The following is a 21402-nucleotide window of genomic DNA, read 5'->3' as shown; positions in this document are numbered from 1 at the left end:
TTAACAAATTTAATTATTAGAATTAATATGGTCATTTTAACATTATATTTATCTATAATGAGGCTTTTATTGCTATTTTAATATTTAAAAAAATATTAGTGATAGTTGAATTATCTTCTTTGCCCACAAATGAAAGTTTAGCTGACAATTATGATTTTTGACGTTGACATTACATCATTTTTGTATTTTTTGGCAATTTCTATTTTTGTTAAAAATAGAAATTGCCAAAAAATACAATGAAAAACATTCAACATGATACTAAATTAAATTTTGGCCTTTGTTATAATCGTTATGTATTTTATTAAAAGAAATACTTTTTTTGATTCGGCATATAAATTTATGCGGTTGTATAGGTAAGATATCTCTTCAATTTAAGAAGAAAATATGGTTTGAAACAAAATTGTAACAGATATTTTTTTCAGTTCTAGTAAAAAGACGCACTATGAAGTTCTTAACTTACAGAAAAACTGTACGGATAAAGACATAAAGAATGCCTTTATCCAGATGAGCAAAGAGGTAAATACATATTAATACAAGCAGTATTTTAAAGTTCGTTATTTTTATTTCAATAATATGCATAAATTTCAGTATCATCCAGATAAAAATAAAAATGAAAAGGCTCAAGAAAATTTTGTTCGTATTGTTGAAGCATATAATGTCCTCGGTAAACCTAGCAGCAGAGCTCAATATGATCAGATTTCACACCTAGATAATCAGAATACCTATTCATATGTTTATAAAACACATACACCTTATAAGTAAGTATTAAAATAATTATCTGTATTATTTATTTATCATTCCATTAATTTAATTGCTTGTTGATTTACTTGATTTAAAATTGTCTACTGTGTGTATGTTAAGGTCCATAGATATAAAAACTTAACTGAAATACTTAGCTAGAAATTAAATGTTATATTATATATATTTTATATAATATTATAAATTGTCTAATAATATAACTAGAGGTGTTACCATAATCGATAACTTATATCAGAAACTTATTTTAGAGAAAAAAACAAACCTTATTTAATTTTTTGGTTTGTTTTATAACTGGAACTTTATTTTATAATATGCACATAACTTCATAAAAAAATTCAATGTATGTACATATATTTTGTGCTTATATAGAGAATAAATTCTAGGAGTTTAATATTTTATTATATAAAAAGAGAAAACCTTTGTTTAACTTTTTTTAACTTATAAATTTACATATTAAGTCTTCTAACTATGTTGTATTTGGAATAAATATTTGTATTTTTTACAGTTGGAGAACCACCTATAATGGACAATCAAATTACCAGAATTATAATGAAAAAACAAATTCATATTATGGTGTGAAAGGGTGGAAAAAGATGTCCAATACTGATTTGATTTTGATTTGCTTTGGTATTGCAATTGTGGGTGTCATTTTACAAGTTGTTATTATCAGGTAAAAATACACTATTTCAAATTTGGAATTATACATTTTGTGTTTAAATATAATAAATAAATTTAATTATCAATTTGTATGCAGTATATATATTTTGTTTGAGTGAAATGTTTCAAATTCCAGGGAGTCTTATCATATTCATCGAAAGAAAAATGACGATAAATCTATAAAGCTGGCAGAAGAGTTGGAAAAAGTCAGAGCTACTGCTAGAGGAAAAACTAGAGACGTAATTAGTTTTGATTATTTTTGTTAATTACAAGAAATTAGAAACATAATCATAAGAAATTTACTACGATTATGATATGATTTATTAATAAAACAACTTATTTCTGCTACTAAAGTTTTGAAAAATTGTGATTTAGAACTTAGATTACATCTATGGAAGAGAACTTTTAAGTAAATCACGTTAGAGTTATTATCAATCTCATACTATGGTCTAAGAAGATAGAAGAACTTGACAGGTGTACATGTAACTCTTTATTTTAAATACTATATTAAACTACCTAATGGTATTAATTCTGGGTTCACTTCTGTACTTCTGTACATTGAATCTGGACATCTCATTACAACAGCTTACAAATATTTTTTGCATTTGTATTATTTAATTCAGTGACAATTATATGTAAACAAGTTTCAGAGAGTATTTGGTGCCTTGGCTTTACTTGAAATTGTCAGTTTCGAATCACTTAACAAACTTTATTTTGGAGATGAGTAAAATTGTAAATAAGAGTGAAAATATTGTTCCAAATATGTCTTGTAGTCATCATACATAGATTGTTTATTATTGAGAAAATTATCATAAAATAAATAATTAAAAAATTTAAAAGATACAAAAACCAATCAAGTCTCCACATATTAAAACTAAAAAAAAAAAAACAAATTAGAACTGACAAAGTATTAGTAACATAACAGCACTAAAATAACTTCCTATTTCTGAGTGCACTTTTAAACTTATGAAAAAATCAAATCAATCATAGTTATTGAGGCATCTAATAAAGAGGTGATAAATACAATATGATGAGCAGTAATCATACAATATGATCAACAACAACCAACAATATATTGTTTTTGGAATTGTTGGTGGTCAGTCAGTTCAGTTTAATATTCCTTAATCCATTGAGCTAATTAATGTTTAGAGCTTATAACAAAGCTATCTTTCTTCTCAACCTAATTACATTATGGTATCATTTAAATTTCATGTGAGAAATCAGGGCAGACATAATTCAATGCAGGATTGTATTGCTGAATTAGTTAAAATATTATTATTTAATATGTTTTGTAACTTTGTAATTATATTATAAAATTTAAAGATCGTACGACTTTGTTGATTGCTTTGGATCAATGCCAACCTGTTAAGAAGTTGGTATTGAATGTGAAACACAATTAGATTTGCTATTTTATTATACTAGACTGACTGCTCCTCCCAACTTCGCTCGGCTATATTACAGATTCTGCTTTTACTTTCAATACTTATATGATTTTGCTTTTATTGGTCATAGTGTGATGGTAAAGTGCTTGGCTATATTTATTAACACTGTGTGTGCTTTTTGGGCGAAGGTGATTAACATCAGGTAGAAAGAAATATGTACTAAAGATTCTGCTTCAGTATTAAGTGTTATTTTTTATTTTTAAATTTACAATGTAACACAAACATGGTATTCACATGCAATATAAATGTTTCTGCAAAGAAATCTTAGATTCCATGCAGACATTATGAAAGTGTCCTTGAAAAGGTGTTGTCATTTGTCCTTTTAGGATTCTGGATTCCTTGGCCGATCTAGATGGTATTCAGTATTCATCAGTTATCGTCTGATCACTGATCATCACCACCTTATGTAAAATTTAGTGTATTTTATGACATTTAACATACGACATTTCATGTAAAAGCATAGTTCAGTAAGGTGACTTTATATGGTTTTTTTAAAAGCTGTAAAATCTTTACTGATATTAATTTTATTAATGTATAAAGATAAAATATTAATGTTTATTTCCTTTAATTATTAATGTATAAAACATACATATCCAGGGGAAAATTACAATGTATGTATTGTTTTATATTTCAGATGCAAACACAAGTATTGCTGGATAAAATAGTGACAGCGGCTAACCCAAGCGTCGCCACAGCTTCACTTGGACAGACATTAGCTGATGACAAAAAGTGATTTCAACTTCTAATTCAAAATTTATATATTTTTGATCGAATTGACATTGTAAATATTTATAGTTAAGTAGACTTACTGTCTTAGATAGATTTTTAAAAATTTGTTATATTTTTTTGTAAATATTTTCGAATGTACATAATATATAATAAAGTAGTGTACAAAACATTGAATTAAAGTAATTTTGTAATAAAATTTATTTGAATTATTTTATTCTGTAAATCAAAATTACATTGAAGTATTCCTAATTTTATATTTGTCTATTAGCAAGTTAACTATTAGTAGTTGGTATCTTTAGAGTCTTTAGACAGCTTAGTAGCAGACTATATATATGTATATGTTTCTACTAGTCTTCTTTCTATAGTATGAAACATTTAGTAGTCGATAAAATATTAGACTTTTGGCCGCTTCTTGACGGTAAGACTAGTTATGTCGACATGAACATCCTCGTCCACTGCCGTTCTTTAATCCCATGCGTGTGTCAATGGTTGGTGGCGCTGCTATCGGGAAGTAAATACAATTCCTATTTTACCTGGACAAAGTCATAAGAAAAAATATTTTAATTTACGAAACTCTATCGCCTAGTGACACACATTTTTCTCCTTTTTAGTCTTTACTATACTACGATACTATAAATTATTAAAATTTCAGAGACCTATCAGAAAACTGTTTCGTCCAATCACCAGTACCAGATAAAGATTTTGCGTTCAACCTACCTCTAGATAATGTGAAAGTTACTTTATATGAAGTAATAAAGAAAATTGTTACATACGCTTGTTATTTCATAAAGTAAATTTAATAAAACCTTTCCAACATGTTTACAATGTTACTTTTATAAGAAGTTCTATTCAGTCAATACAGAACATTACAAGTTGAAACTTAATTTTCACGAAACAAAGACTATATTTTTTACTATAAATGTCTACCGTCGTTTTCGTTTTTATTTGAGTATTAATGGGTGACTCGGTAGTAACTTTCCCAGGTTCTGGTACGAGGAATCTGGTAAATATGCGAAATCAGTTTGGTTTAATCATCTCAAAATATTATCCTGAAGAGGTCCTCCTCTTCAGACAGCAAGATTTAAGGTGGATTCAATAAACATGTGCAATTTATTTTATATATTTTGTCGCCAATTAAAAAATAATTACATTATAATTACGAAACGTTTACGATGCATACCTATTCCTTAATGCTGAGACTACTGTGTGAATCTCTTTAAATATTAATTATTCAAGTAGACTTATACAAAATTATATCCCTATAGCCTATTCCACCATTCAAAACGCCATTTGTTCGTAACCTAAAATGAATATCATAGATTATTATTCAAGCTCTCGCCCAATGGTAAGCGTCAATTTGATGCCAAGTGTTGGTTATTAGTGTTTTCTCCTTTTATGGTTGGAATAAACGACCTAGTTTCATTTTATGGGTAAAGTCACCATCGTTTTGAAAATTTTACTAAGAAGAAAAATAGAAATTAATAATTAACAGTTGTATAAAATTGCGTGTCGATTTCTTATCAAAAATATCTTCGCTGATGTATTAAGGTTTTATTTATCGTTACATATAAATATGACAAATTGAAGATGTCGTTTGCTTGTTACCGGTAAAAAAAAATTACAATAATTTAATAATATCGTTTATTGTAATACTGATAATAATTATAACGGGAATAATTCCTTTACGTATACACTATCTTCCAAATGCGGGGGCTCGGGCACTATTAGCGGTTTTCCGTCCATCTTTATATCTCTGTATAGCGCTTTGTAGTAACATGTGTAGCCATATTTTTCAGCTGTCATCGCTGAATAAGCGCTTGATGTGTCAAGGCGTATTAATCTGATCCCTCGAGTTCTTACAGCTTTTCTGAAATAAATTAAATGTGGTTAGTGTACGTACTGTTATTTTAGTACATATATATGTAAATTATATATTAAGTACCTATGTAATACAATTGTAATTTCTGTTGGTGATCCTTTTAAAATAAAAATAAAATAAAATAAAAATAAAATATCTCTAGGTCTTGCACGAAGCCCAATCAAGTAATATATATGTATATTACTTGATGATTGGGCTTCCTGCAAGACCGTCTGGGTTGGTACCACCCACTCATCACGTATTCTACCGCCTAACAGAAATACTGAATATTTTTGGTTGAAATAACAGGCACAAGACAGACATAATATTTAAGGTCGTTGGCGCATTGGTAATTTAAGGAATGGTTCATTCTTATAGTCTATTGGAGGTGGTAACCACATATGGCCCATTTGCCAGTCTGTCTACCTAGTAAAAAATCGAATAGACTAATTATGATATGAAATTCAGTTGTCCTTTTGTTAGTGTTGTTATGCCATAAGATTGTGCAAGTATATGTCATATTTTTATTCTAATAAGTACATATACGACAAATCAGAGAAGGGATTTTACCATCACATTTTTCAAAAGAAGAATATCAAATATTAACTTATTAAAACCATTAAAAATGTATTTAGTAATATTTTTTTTTTTTATCAAACACATTTGCTCACATATATTTTCTAGATAATTATAGTATTATTCATATTAACTATTGTTAGATCTGAACTGGCAAATTTCAGTTATTGGTACGTTGAGTAAAGCTATACGCTCTTTGCAATTCGACACGCTAATGAGTACATTCAAATACAAAATTAGCAGTAGCTAATTTTGTATTTTTCGTGAGATGTAGTATACATTACTTAATGTAAACTGTAACAATAATCTTCTTAGTGATCGTATGTGTTAAAATTGAAAGGGCGATGGATTTTGGACCAAGTAACAATTTAAGAACGATGCACGACTGATGATTACGAATTACCATCGCAAGCTTGTAACGAACGAGAGATAAACATTTCAGTTTAGTTTTTGGTTTAATATTTTACGGCTTACGTACTGGGTAAATGTTATCAATAAAACTGTTTGAGCATGCTGTAGTAGAGCTATTAGCAAATCGGATGGAATATATTAATGGAAGGTTTGTTTATCTTTAATCAAGTAGTTTGGTAAGTTAAGTAGTTTAAAAAAAATAGTAAGTACTCACTCTGTTTCTTCTGTTAATGCATTCATGATGCCTTTTCGTCTCCAATTGTGGTCAGTTGCCGCGATTTTGACTTCAACCAGCTCGTGGTCGTGGGGAAACTTTTCCCACAACTTCGCACCACTCTCCCGTCGGGCCAATATGTAGAGGATTTTTTGGAATTTCGGATTTGTACATCGCTGGGCTTGGCTGAGTAAGTCGTTGCCATTATCATCCTGAAAAAATCAATATACTTATTTAAAACATTATAGAATTATCTGGAACAATATTATTTTTAGATATTTATTCTATACATGATTTTCATTTTATACACAAGCTTGAAATTGAACAAAACATTATTATGCTTATGTTTAATTCATATTTTCAATAATTACATTGTGTAATATGACAATGCATGGTGAGACTACCTGTAAGTAGTAGAACTTTTTTTTACCTTGATAATTTTGAAATGTAATTTTTTATTTTGGATGTTATATTGTATCTACTGTTGGTTGTCCTAATGAAAATAAAATAAAATAAATTTAAATATTCTTGTAATAAGAACTGATTCGAGAATATTAATTTGATAAAAAATCTTTCATAGTCAAGTTTGTCATGGGTAGAAAGGTTTTAATTTTAAGGGTTTAATTTGTTATGAGAGTCGGTATACTGAGACTAAGATCCTTCATAGATATAAGTGATTTTGAACATGTAGTTGGGTTTTGTGAAGGTTAATTTGTGCGGGTACTCACATCTAGTGTTCTATCGTAAAACATCAATACTGTACTTTACTCTTTTTTTTAAAGGGAAAGTGAGCCGGTGTAATTACAAGCACAAAAATATATCATCGTACGCGCCTTGACGGAATATAAAGGGTGCAGTGGCAGCGTCTATGGGTGAAGGTGACCACTTACCATCGAATATACCGTTTAATCATATGCTTTAATATAAAAATAAAATAAAATAATGTATTTAATTATATTAATTTAATAAAATATAAGGAATTCACCTCTTTCACGGGGCACACCCCATTGATCATAGCTCCAATTACGTTGCCCTCAGCGTCCGTAGCTTTAAAGGACAAGCCTTCCAATAGTGAACCAGTGCAATATTCATCAAGTTCTGGGCATGAATCCGTTTCTGAGGTACAGAGACCTACAGCACGGTTTAACGGTTCATCAATGTAAAAAGTCCTATAATAAAAAATAGGGACATCCATTTTACATAAATATAAATGCGCGTTTTCGCCGCAATTAATAACGAGATGTCTTCTGAATTTGTTTATATTATTCTCAATTAAAAAAATAAGGCATCCAAAAGTATTGGTAAAAAAATATTTTTAGGTTCTGAGGCTTACATCATTCAAATGAGGCTGCTAATTTAAAAAAAAATATATATTTTTAGTAGAAGTATTATCTTATCAAAGCTTTTGGTTTTGTTTTCATTGGTTTTTTCGTGGCTTCCGATATAAATAAATAACATCGGTCAAAGTGATTCTAACTATGATAACGTCATTTTTTATTATTATTTTATTTCATTATAAAAAAAGCACTATGAAAAAGAAGCATATAAAACAATAACTATTTCTGTGTTGCGATGACAAGGTTATATTCATTAATGGTAATTATGACTTTATTATACAAATAGTACATAGTATGTACATATATACATAATGTCTATTTACTAAAATGTAAAATAATACCAGAGTGGAAATAAACAACATCAACAATCGCAATATAATTGTTACAAGCAAGTAAATTGAGAAAATAATGATTGCATATAAATTATACGTGATCAAGGAGAACTGTTAGGTTAGATATCTGATTTTTTCATTTTATGTACTATACGTTTATTTTACGTACATTTTGTTTATTTTGGAAAAGCCGACGAATAAATAACTACTTAACTTACCACCAAGTAGGTGCTACGTTAAGTAGTTATTTTGACCAAAAAAAAAACAATGCAAGAAGTGTTTAACCATTAAAACGCCGTCAAACCATGAGATCTAAGATGTTTTATTCCTTGTGTTTGTAATTACTGTATGGCACTGAGTCATTAACACTGAAAGCCGAAATCCAGGAATATATAATCTATATGTATTTGACGGTAGAATAATCACTGAGTGGGCGTTTAACTGCCCTGCCAGGTGGACAAAGCTCTACCACAAAGTAGGAAATATATTTTAATTTTCAACACACTTCACATTTCTACTTAACTGTAGGGGATATTGTACTATATAATTATACTATAGGGGATATTATAATTGTGAGATGGATATCATTCGTATGGCTGTCAGTTTAATAAAACTTTTGAATGTTTCATTGATTATTGTATTGCATTGTATACAAAATGCCGAAAGATTAATTCGTTTGCAAACGAGAAGCAAGGAAAACCCGACGATTCGAAAATTACGCAAAGGCTACTGACAGTTAAATAGTTTAATATATAAAATGCAAAGAATTATCAAACTTAAGGTGTTTGTAAGCAATGCGAATGTGAGCGACCCAGTGACGTATGATGAGTAGGGTCATCATCATCACTATGAAAATGGTCCCTTCTAAACCTGATTTTTAGTTACTAGTGACTGAATGCTACCCGCATTCGGTCATTGGTCCCATACAGACCATTTTAATGGTGGATGTGAAAAAGATTTTCTTTGGTTTTCAGTAGGTAATATAGCATTTGGTCATGAATCCCATTTAATGTTGAATGTGAAAATGCATTTTTAGGGTCAAACAAAGGCGTTAGAATAGAAGTAATGTCTTACCTTAACTAAATAAATAAATATCAGACAACATCACATACATTACTCTGATCCCAATTTGAGTAGCTAAAGCACTTGTGTTATGGAAAATCAGAAGTAACGACGGTATCACAAACACCCAGACTAATGAACTTTTCTGCATTGACTCAGCCGGGATTCGAACCCGGGACCTCGTTAATTCATGAGTGGTTAAATTTCATTTACTTGAATTAAGAGCCTAAAAACAAAAGTTAGGTGCAAAAGGTCGGTAGCGATGATAATAATATGTTGCCGGTGTTTTTCAATGTCAATAGCTGGATATAAAGTATTCCCCTACTATTGGACATGACGTAATCTAATTTTATGAATTTCGAGATGTTACCTTTAACTTGTTACTTATTCATAAGTTTATGTCATAGAATCACATATGGTATCCAGCTTGTACATACATATACATATACCAATTGCCTTGGCGATCGGTTTAACGGTTGATGCGTTGCATTGCCATCTAGTGGCGACTTACAATAAAGTGCATAATATTAAAAAAATATTCATGAAAAAATGAATGTGTCTCGAAGACTATAGAGTAAGTTTAAAGTGATGGTACTAGCTATATACTAACCTTTTTATTAATTTCATAACAGATTCCGCGTCTTCTTCTGCTATAACACTGATGTTGTATGCTCTCTCTTTCGACATAGTTTTTTTCCTAATAAAATATAATAAAGGTCACTCAAGAATGGACTTAGACTTAGACTTTAATAATGATGTTGTTATATACATATAGTTATATACTATAGTACAAAAAATATCAATTTCATTTATAATGAATAAAGTTAGGTATTCTAAAACTAGGATAAATCAATGCACATGACTGGTTCAGTGGTTAAAATTATATAATCAAAAGTTTTGGATTCAAACTCAGGCAATATTACTGGAAAGTATTCGCGTGTTATTGTTTTGTTTACAATTTAATTCGGTGCGGTCAAGAAAGACGGTGGGCGTGGGAAATCGTTTAAGGTTTAAATAAAAATGAATAATAACGTGGTTATTATTGGAAGCTCTTTAAAAAGTTCATTTAAGTTTGGGGAATTTACGCGCAATTGCACGGATGAGATCAATGTTAAAATAAGATAAATTTAATATAGTATAATAAATAATAATGTAGGTATTCATTTGTATGAACGTTACGCGTTGAACAACAATTATTATTAATACATAAATGTAGAATAGTAAATAATCATAAAATATACAGAAATATTTCCATTCTCTGTATAAATTATTGGCTATTGTTTGTTATCGACGAACTTCATTTATATCTAAGTGCATCGTGGAAATTGTATCGATTTGGGAATACAATGATAAGCTGTCATTGTGTTATAACGCTTATAAAATTGTATATCTAAGTTTAAAATATTTCGATCCACTGATATAATTATAGGTATGTACCTACTAGATAACAAGTAAAATCTTGTCTACAACATCAGTACAGCCAGTAGAATAAGGTACTACAACTACGTTGCATGATGACAGAACTTGTATTACCTACTATGAAAGTACAGTATACTATAAGAAATATTTACGTACCTTTTAAAGCATTTCAATTTGACAGACAGTGAGTTTATCACTTCACTTGACAATGTACAGTCAATGTTTTGAGGCCCGCACGACCAACGTGTTTTGACTGCCCGGTCTGAGTGTTAACGGTGAATGATAAAAATAGTGCTCCGTATGTTAAGGCCAATACCATTGTTTATGGTGATAACGTATGAAGATTATTATTGTCAATACATAACTAACATTATATTCTGTGTACCTACACATATAAGCTTATATGTTTGAGTAAATATATGTATGTTGTTAACTTATACATACATTCATTTGTATGACATTATTTTTTTAAAGTAAATAGTAAGTAAATAATTGTAGTAATAGTTAATATAAGAATGTTGGATTTTTTCCTTTGTCTTAAAACAAGCAAGTTAAAAAAAAAGTAGACAAGTTTAAATTTAGAAAGATCTGCTCCTTAAATTATTGTAATCAGTCGCGTCATCGCTTTGGCATTATCTCATTTCATACTTAAAGTAAACCACCATTCGATACTCGTTCGCTGCGAATTTTATACTATATCGAATTCAATTGATTTCAATTTGAGTTTTACTATTTAAAACTTCATTCGCCTTATCTTCAAATATTTATGAATGAGACATACATTTTTCAAATCAAGTTTTATACCAGTGCTTACAATTATAACGCGAAGCATTGTAAAAATATTACCTATCTTTAGTTGAATATAACCAGTTGTGATTACTCACATTCTACCATAAACAAGTTATTTCAATTGCTTCTCGTTTGTAAGCCTGTTCTAGAAATAAAACAATATAAATTTATATATTTATATAGTTTATTTTAATACACAGATAATATTATCTTATATACTAGAAACATCTACATTCAATAAAATTGATCACATTACAAGGATTTTTGACTACAGCCACAATTGACATTGACGATAGGACAGAAACAACAGTAGAGACAGTAACACATGTATATTTATTAAACTTTAAAGAACTACTGTATATAACAAGGCTACCTCGTATAGTAGCACTTATATCCGATACCAAAATGATTGTTACATACTTTTGCTATATATTTTTTGTCAGGCGTCGCCTTCACAAAAAATAATAGCAAATTTAATTAATAACTTTGCTATTATTTTCTGTAGGCGAAATTTATTTGTGTTTTTTTTTTTTCATACATTATAAGTGCATGTATATTAATACAATATATACATAAAAAAGATCATTTTATATAACTAAACTATACAATTCAAGTTTTTTGACAGATTATTTAAAAAACTTTTTGTAAATTAAAATCTTTGTTTGTATCACAGCTAAGTCATAATTATTAATTGGGAATTTGTGGAAACATTTCTTTGCAATTTTTTAAACGGCATCGTTCAAGCTATGTACATTAAATGATTAAAATCTTAATGACAAACAATGCTAGATAATTGAATTATCTTTATATTTTCATATTAATAAAATCTTTTTGAGAACAATTTAGGATAGTGCTTTTATATTATAATAATTGTTTTTTTTTTCTATAATATTGTTTGATTAGTGCGTATTATTAACAAAAAGAGTGCGTATTAGTACATGAAATATTAAAACGACTCATAAATGAGTCGTTTTAATTAATCAATAACAAATAGACACACGGACAGGATCCTCTTTTTTTTACCGTTTTGATTCATTTTACTAAATTTAATTGAAAGAATTCAGATTATATATATTAAGATAACAGGTGATTGTTTTTGTTTATCTTTAAAATTTTAATAAATGTGTTACTTTAAATCTCTTTGAGATACACTCTGCCTTCAAGATGTGGGGGCTCTGGGTGCGGGGCGTAGGGCAGTTCTGAATAGAACAAGCCGTACACTTTCTTGTACTTCAGACGTTCCGCTGCAGCGGCAGAGAAAGCAGAGGTTGTGTCCATCCGTAAGGCGCTCGCGCCCAATTCCTTTGCTATCCGTCTGTAAAAAAAGTTAACATTAACTCGGTTCAAGGGTAAAAGGAGAACTTAAAACGAGAAATTACATTTAAAAAGAAACAATAACTTAGAATAATGAAAGGAATGTTTTCAAGACATCGTTGTCTTTACAACAGTCGCGCTTACTAACAATCAAAGTTTGCAATTAAAATTTTCAAATATATTTTGAAATAAAATAGGAATTAGTTGTTCTCGTCTTAATAACACACAGTACTGGATAAGATAAATCAATAAATGTGTGTACTAGTATGTTATATAAAAGGTTCTATATCTTCGGTTCCGGAATATGTATCATAAATTGAATCTAACAATAGTCGCCAAACATGTGTCAGCTATTTATATTATAATAAATTGAGTAGCAGGGCTCCCTACTTCCTGTCACGTATTCCCGTTGCTCACGGGAAAATATTTCTGATAAAATGTTGCATGCTGCGATCTAAACTTATACATAAAAACTGAATATGTCAGAAGATATAAAAAACAATGTTAAATCCATAACATAACCCTGTTTATAGTTTTTTTATTCAAATTTCGATATCGTTTATATAAAGTTAGACAATGAACGATTCTCGTATAGCTAATTGCCTTTAATAGTTTTTAAAGGCAATTAGCTATACGATAACCGTATTAACCATGTTGGCTAAATAGGGTGTCTTATTAAAATTAAATCGTATTTTAGAGCACGCAATTAAAAGACCGGAGATTAATTCAAATCATGAAACGCTATTTGAACAAATTATTCACGAAACTTTGTAGCCTTCTAGTCAAAAAACAAAGATATATTAATACAGTTATGCTCTACTTGTCTCTGTACTGAAGTATTTGTTTAACTAGTTCAGAATACGGATAAATAATACTTACATAACATACACAATACATAACATGATCCCATAGCTAGAGGTATACTCGTACAAAAACAATTTTAAGTAATATTTATACTTATTGACATTCAATGTGTTCTTTTGTATTTATGCCGAAAATAACAATTTAAACTTAACGATACCAGACACAGACCGATTAAAAACGACTTTTATTTATTTACCAAAAAGACTAGACTTAATAATTGATATATTTAAATGATTTGACCTACGCCATTTTATTCTAGAATCTATAAATATAATTTTAAGATACGGTTAATCAAGAAATATGGTTACTTTAGGTTTGTATGGATCACAAATAGATGGCAATATAAATAACAATCTTGTTAACGATATTACGATTTGAAAAGTTTTTAAAGTAAAAATATATAACAAATTTAGGGACCGATTTGGCGATGCGATATTTCAATGCGTGTATTCTTTAAATTTAATAATTATATTGATGAATGCAACATATCGTTCTTATATAAGATATTTAAGATAAACTCTTCGTCTAGATTTTAATAACAATTAGTGAGTGATTATGAATATTTAAAAACCACTGCATAATTTATTAAATATATTTTTAATCTAGAATTCTTTGTATATTTTACCTTATGTGAGGATACCACATATTAGACTTTGACAAAGTATTTGTTTCAACATTAATTATATTTTAATGATGAATTTTAATAAATTTATATCGTATTATAAGAAACATTAATAATAAGAGCGATTATGTTATATTATTATTAAAAAGTGAAGTTAGTTTTCGTTGATTCCCATAGACAGCAGTCAAATTTAATTGGGTATAGTTGACTAAGTATATATTTTATTATAGATCAAAATAAGTACTCAGATTGTAGCAGGTTCTTGTTAGAATCTATATTTCGAGCTACTGGGACTAATAGTATCTACAGGTAGTGCTGGACTTCCTATTTAATGATTTACTCGACGATCCCTTAGATGACGATTCAAAATGGCTCATAAGTGCAAGTTGAATAAGAATACATTGATTGTAACATTTAAAGTAACTCACGTAGTTACTTTTTAGTATACTAGTTAGTTATATTATTTTAATTCAAGGTAAACTAATAGATATTACAATTCGTTATTAACCAACGGAAAAGTCAATCATATGAATGAAAATTAAATTTAATTGTATTTATTTGATTAGTAATTGTTATTATAATTCATAGAAAATTAAAAGTGTTATTATATGATGTATATCATTAATATTATTATTGTAGGGTTATCTTTAAGGGTCACAAGTTTTAGGGGCGTCACGGAACCATGTGTAGGCGATCCCGTGGCGTTCCTCAACGACGGATAGGAAACCGCTGGTTTTTAGTGGGGACTGCACATCATCACAAAGGGACCACGTGGGGTGTTACTTCAAAGAATTTTAATAATGGGCACCAAATAATCTGCGAGGGAGTCACAGATAGTTCCCAGTAAAACATATCAAACTTTCGCGACTAAAAAAAACAGATAACATCATTCAATTGACTCGTATCCCTGATATATTGATAAAATTGAGTTTAAACTAATATGTATGATATATGTATATGTATACTTTATACAATTACTTTACAATTTACATGTATAGTGTATACTTTTTATGAATCAGATACGAAGTACGTTAGACGACGAGTGACATGAACTATTGTTACCGATTTTTTTTAATTTTGACTCATATACTTAAGATAATAAAACCTTATAATTTTCACGACAATAATAGCGCGATTTAAAGAACCACTAACGCCATCTAGTAACAACAAAACAAAGTAACTATTCCATTAAAAATAATTATACTAACGAAGTTACTTTTTGCAGAATAGCACGTCATATACAAATATATATGTATGTATATTTCAATCCCATGAGTATTTCTATGGTTCCGAGGTGTTAAATTCCGAACCGGTGGTAGATTTTTGACTATCAATAAGCAAATGTAAACACTTCTATACCTATTGAATAAAGATTTTTGACATTGACTTTGACTATATGATATATCATCCAATAAGTATTCTTTAGATACGTTTATATTATCATATTATATTCGTACTTCTATTTTAAAACTCGTGTGAATTTTTGTCTTCCATTTCCTGTTGCATTAGGAGAGAACACGTTTCTCATTTATCTTACAAAATGTATAAGTTATTTCAAGATAACTATAAATTTTATTAGGTAATGATTAAAATGCAACGTATTAGAGTATAATTACGAAATTTGCATATATATATGCACGAATACTCTATGCAATTTATATAATTCTAGGGTTGTTGAGGATTCCTCTACCGCTTCCTCATAATGCGGAAGTTCCGCAATATTTTGGGTTCCTCAACCGTAACCACATCCACAAAAATAAAAATTAGAAAATCCTCTTTCGCTATCGCTTCCTCAAAGTTTAAAAGCAATTTATGAGGAATTTCACTGCGAATTCGCGATGTGGCCGGGGCGAACGGGCGAGCGACACCTTCTATGGTGGAAAAATAATCGGAAATATTCGGAGCTTTACGGATCAGTACGGCAATACCTATCTTCTCCTCCATCAAGCATGCCCAGCGAACGACTTTTTAGTAATGATGGATTAGTACCTGTATGATGTGCTAAGAAACCGGTTGTCAGGGGAAACAGCGTCCAAATTAACTTTTATAAAAATTAACCTCCCTATAATTAATTTTGATAATTAGTATTCAATTCCTTTATTTTGATTTATAACATTCGACTTTAGTAATTAATAAAGAAATAAAGACTGCATTCTTATTATATACTATATATCCTTTCAATTCCTAAAATAAATTGTATCATTCACTCATATTTTTTCGTGTGCTTTGATTGTGTATGTTACTGAACTCCTCCATAACTGCTGGACCGATTTTGGTTTAATTCAATTCGCGAAAGAAGTTCATAGATTAGTACAAATGTGTGTATAATAACATTTTATTATTTTTACAACACACACACACGCACACATATATATGTGGTTTAAAAATATGTTCGTTTCGAGAAACGATTATCGAAATATATTTTTTTTAAATTAATTATTTTTAAGTATTATGATTATATATATAAAAAAATAATCACAATAGATTTATGAAGGCATAGGCTTTTTTTTGTCCTTTAAGTGTTCCTATACCTTCATGTATTTATAACCGATTGAGTTATAGCTTTATGCGGTTGTTGTTGACACTTACCATTTCTGGAATAATACGATTAGCATATAATAATAGGTGTAAATAATAATAATACCAGTCGTGTCGCGTAAGTTTTTAAAATAAAAAACAGGTAATGGAACGCATGCGGATATTATCCCACTGAATACTTAGGTATTACAAAAATGGAGAGTGTAAATTTCAACATTCTAATCTCAAACTGTCAGCCGGATTTGAATGACCCTTTCCCTAAGGAAGATTACCTACTCATCAGATATTCTACCGCCAAACAACAGTACTCAGTCAGTTATGTTTCGGTTTTGAAGGGCGAGTGAGCCAGTGTAACAGTGTACTTACCATCAGGTGGCAATTTACTCGTCCACCTACCTATATGACAAAATTTTACTCAGCCTGATATACAAACATAGATATATATTTTTGATAATTAGTAAATAATGATAATTTCCTGACCGCTATCACCTATTGCTGCTGGTTTGAGAAAATAACTAATTAGAGTAAACAAAGGAAAAGATATTATAGTGCTAAGTGTTTGTGTAAAACATTCATAATCCGATGGGACGACAATAAGACACGAAATAAGTGAGATTATACGCAGTACCAAAGGCTTTACGTGTTTTCCGAGATATAATGTAATTATCCTTCTATTTATTCTTCTCGGTAGAATCTACGTTCCGAACCATTGGTAGCTTTATTTAAAATAGTTTGTTAAATGACGATTCAAAAGTGCTTGTAAAAGCCGACTTGATTAAAGTACATTTTGATTTGATTTGAAACTCCGGATTACTGCTGAAAATTCCTCTACAGAAAAACATAATAATGTCTTTTAGTTTGACCCGAGATTTGAAGCCAATAAAGCAACTTTTGACTGCCTATATGCTCTAAGTATAGCCATCAAACTAACAACGATAATTCTGTTAAACGAAATGCTCTTGGTTATGAAGTCATGAGTATAGAATAGATATATACTTATGTATACCCATATATACCATTTAATTTAAAGGAGTAATGTTATATTGACCACATGTATAGATGACCTAAATACGACTACTTCGGACTAATAGTCTAGAATTTTAATCATAGATTAGAAAGGAACGATTGTTTAGAATTCGAACGTTGAATAACAATAAGCTTACAGCGGACGCATGAACAAATAACGGTACTAGTGCTACGAACTGCAAAACCAATTCGAAAGACGCACTTCTCATGGGATTAGTGAAGATTTTATTCTCATATGATTATATTCTATAAATTTTGTATTTGAAATCCATATCACGTCAAGCGATATTTTGTTAGTTGAGTATTACCAGTGGTTAATACTTTGTATATCTACGACACTGCAGAATGAAATTAAAAGTTATTATTAATTTACGTAAACTGATAGACCCTTCTTGTCACGAACATGTGTTTCATTAAACGATTTTATAAATGATCATCGTTTAGATATTTAAACGGAGATCGATCCAGCAGATAGGAGGATTTTATATGAAAATTATCTACGAATTCAAATCAGGCTAAGAGTCACTGATAAATTTGCTTCAATTCATCTCATGGTCAGCGGTGAAGGAATATCTTTAATATTTTGACCGAAACCCATTTACAACTCTCAAGTTTACTTTTCACAATTCATAATCAATAATGCTCAGTTAAAGGGATGAAGTTTAAATTAATATAAGTGGTGTATGCTTCACTTTTGTGCGTGCAAGAAACGAAGTTCCGTTTCACAGAGTACCACTTATTATCCAAATATATACATATATGTATTGTAATTCCTTCGAGAACGCATACATAATATATCACTCATTAAGCATTTATTACATACATTCATATAATCATACTTTCGTAGTCATTTTTAAAAATCGTATGAATGTCCATTTGACGAATGAAACTGCTTTTTTCCTGCTTGTTTCTAATAATAACCCCGAATATTTTACCTTAAAGGCTTTTGCTTAGCAGTTAAACATTAAACGTTATTATTGTTTATTAACAGTATGGAATACGTGTATATAAAGAGATAGAGGCTAAAAAATTAGGCAAGAGTATGTTTTTAAGTTAATTCATGTGATTCTTTGAAGTTCTGGTAAGCTTGGTGTCTCATGTGAAAATATTGAAACAAGTTTAAGATGACAGTTCTCAGGCATACAGAGTAACATTCTGGAGCTGGATGTAGCAAAATTTATTTTGTGTCATTTTATATTTCATAATTTCTGTTAATAATATTGTAGTATCATAACGATCCACACTACATAGGATACACTAAATAAACAGTATATGATGAGTCGATATGACTTTGAAAATATACTCGATCACTTATTATGAGCCGAGATGGCCCAGTGGTTAGAACACGTGCATCTTAACCGATTATTTCGGGTTTCAACCCAGGCCAGCACCACTGATGTTTCATATACTAAATTTTAATTTGAATTATAAACGTGTTTATAATTCATCTCGTGCTCGGCGGTGAAGGAAAACATCGCGAGGAAACCTGCATGTGTCTAATTTCAACGAAATTCTACCACACGATGTTATACCATTGAGCATTGGAGCAGCGTGGTGTATTATGCTCAAAACCTTCTCCTCAAAGGGAGAGGAGGCCTTAGCCTAGCAATGAGAAATTTATTGGCTGTTTATGTAAAAATATACTTTATTTTCTTATGTTAGTTTTTTTTGTGTACACAGACGGTTAGGTTAGGTTAGGTTACAAATGGCTACTAACCTATTTTGAAAATTATGCCAATGGAAAATATTTCATAATTCATAAAGTTTAACTTCGGACACTAAATCAATTTAACTAAAAACGTATATACATATATACGGTATTATTTTGTCTCTAGGCAGTATATTTAAATGATAATAACAACAAAGCTTGACGCAGTAATTGTATAAAGTGGTTCTACTGTCATGTCTACTCTGTGACAGCTTGTTAAGAATTGCCTGTTAAATTACATGTGAGGAATGAACAGCGTAATAATACAATTTCATTGTTTCACGCCACTTTATTAACAACGTATTTAGCGAGAGATGATGCAGCTTCATTCAGAGGACAATAATCTTTGTTTTCGTTACTTGGTACTCGCTACACATGGTAATGAGCGTGACTTCACCTGATAATTTGTTACAAAACTACAAGCACAATCGACATGACATCTTGTTTCCCAAGGTTGATGGCGCATTGGCGATGTAAGGAATGCGTCATTACGCTGTAAGAAATATTATCTACCATATGGTGGTGACCACAGACCATTGTCTATGGGCGGTGGTGACCCCTTACCTTCAGGTGGCCTATATGCTCGTCTGCCAACCTATATAAAAAAAGAAAAGAATATTCTACGGCGAAATATTTAACTTTTTACATGTTTCAGCTAAAAAGGTCAATGAGCTGATGTTATTAATTTTACAGAGTAGTGCAATATATACTCGTATACGCGTTGGTTAATACTTACACACTTATCTGCAGACTTTTTGTGCACATATTTTTTAATTATAAATTGAAAAATATACACTAAAACCTTTGTTAAGACTAAACAACCTTAACAAAATAATATTTGATTATTACGAATGTTTTGAGTATTATGTATTATATTAGGAAATACATTTTTTTTTTATAATCTATAACTTTGCTTTAATAATAAAAATATTTTCAACAATTAAAAATAATTTAAGGTGACAGAAAAAATAAAGTCACTCAAACGTGTGGGTTTAACGTCTTATATTAATGCCTCCGTTAGAGACAGACTGGCTTATTTTACGAACTGTGAATCGGAATTGGGATTATACGGAGAAAAGCTTGTTAATAATTCAACGCGGTCATGATTTGTACAGTAGCTATTTTTAATTTTGATTCGAATTCATTGCTATAAATCGTATATATATCGTTTAAAAATAAGACGAATTAATTGAAATACTTAATACTACTACTGTTTCAATGGAAGTTTTGACACATTTAGTGTTTATTTTATTTAATCACATGTAGTGATTTTAAAATTCGAGATAAAATCGATTGGAACATAATGAATTGCATAAAAAAATCATTAGCCGATAATATGGGCTTCGATACAAGATTATACAGATTATAAAAAGTATTCAATCAGTATTAGTTGTAAAAAATAAAAATCAACAGCGGGATATGTAAATTGTATTTGAATAATACTTTTATTTTTAATTAATAATACTGGCAATTAAAATGATATTTGTTATAATTAATCGTGTTTAGCGTTAAAAAATCATAAGGAAATCTGCTTACGTCAAATTATATTCTACAAAAAATACATTTTATAATTTTATACACACTTTGTCTCAGTTACCAACGTGATTGAATTCACTGTAAATTTTCACTTTATACAAATAGTCGGATTTTGCTCTGCAGTTATCACTGGCTTTTACGTATACTTCTGTTTAAATGCCTTTTTTCAAAAAATGGATGTCATATCTAATATTTTCCCCGTATTTAAG

At 29.7% G+C, this 21402-nt stretch overlaps 3 protein-coding genes across 5 annotated transcripts in view; 1 reads left to right on the top strand and 2 right to left on the bottom strand.

Moving 5' to 3' along the window:
- The first annotated feature begins 216 nt into the window (after nucleotides 1-216).
- LOC125068697 (dnaJ-like protein 60) lies at nucleotides 217-3695 on the top strand. The gene is made up of 6 exons (XM_047677980.1): nucleotides 217-353; nucleotides 423-516; nucleotides 589-758; nucleotides 1265-1429; nucleotides 1553-1655; nucleotides 3493-3695. Exons 1-6 carry the CDS (start codon nucleotides 292-294, stop codon nucleotides 3589-3591), a joined length of 693 nt encoding a protein of 230 aa, XP_047533936.1. The 5' UTR covers nucleotides 217-291; the 3' UTR covers nucleotides 3592-3695.
- Nucleotides 3696-5214: 1519 nt separating this feature from the next.
- Nucleotides 5215-11063, bottom strand: LOC125068722. Its single transcript, XM_047678017.1, has 5 exons — nucleotides 10953-11063; nucleotides 9988-10074; nucleotides 7632-7815; nucleotides 6647-6858; nucleotides 5215-5454 (listed from the first exon to the last, which is right to left on the bottom strand). Exons 2-5 carry the CDS (start codon nucleotides 10062-10064, stop codon nucleotides 5250-5252), a joined length of 678 nt encoding a protein of 225 aa, XP_047533973.1. The 5' UTR covers nucleotides 10065-10074; nucleotides 10953-11063; the 3' UTR covers nucleotides 5215-5249.
- A 1469-nt stretch (nucleotides 11064-12532) lies between these two features.
- The window catches only part of LOC125068678 (arylalkylamine N-acetyltransferase 1), a 96617-nt gene continuing 87747 nt past the window's right edge, over nucleotides 12533-21402 (bottom strand). For 2 of the 3 annotated variants that reach the window (XM_047677951.1, XM_047677952.1), the window contains exon 5: nucleotides 12533-12900. In XM_047677951.1, the coding sequence (XP_047533907.1) occupies nucleotides 12717-12900 (184 nt within the window). In that variant the 3' untranslated portion in view covers nucleotides 12533-12716. The remainder of the gene's footprint in view (nucleotides 12901-21402) is intronic. The other variant, XM_047677953.1, reaches the window with a different exon arrangement.

Source organism: Vanessa atalanta, chromosome 14, assembly GCF_905147765.1.
Source record: "Vanessa atalanta chromosome 14, ilVanAtal1.2, whole genome shotgun sequence".
NCBI lineage: Eukaryota > Metazoa > Arthropoda > Insecta > Lepidoptera > Nymphalidae > Vanessa > Vanessa atalanta.
Note: the sequence above shows the minus strand (reverse complement) of the source record. Positions and strands in the feature narration are given on the sequence as shown.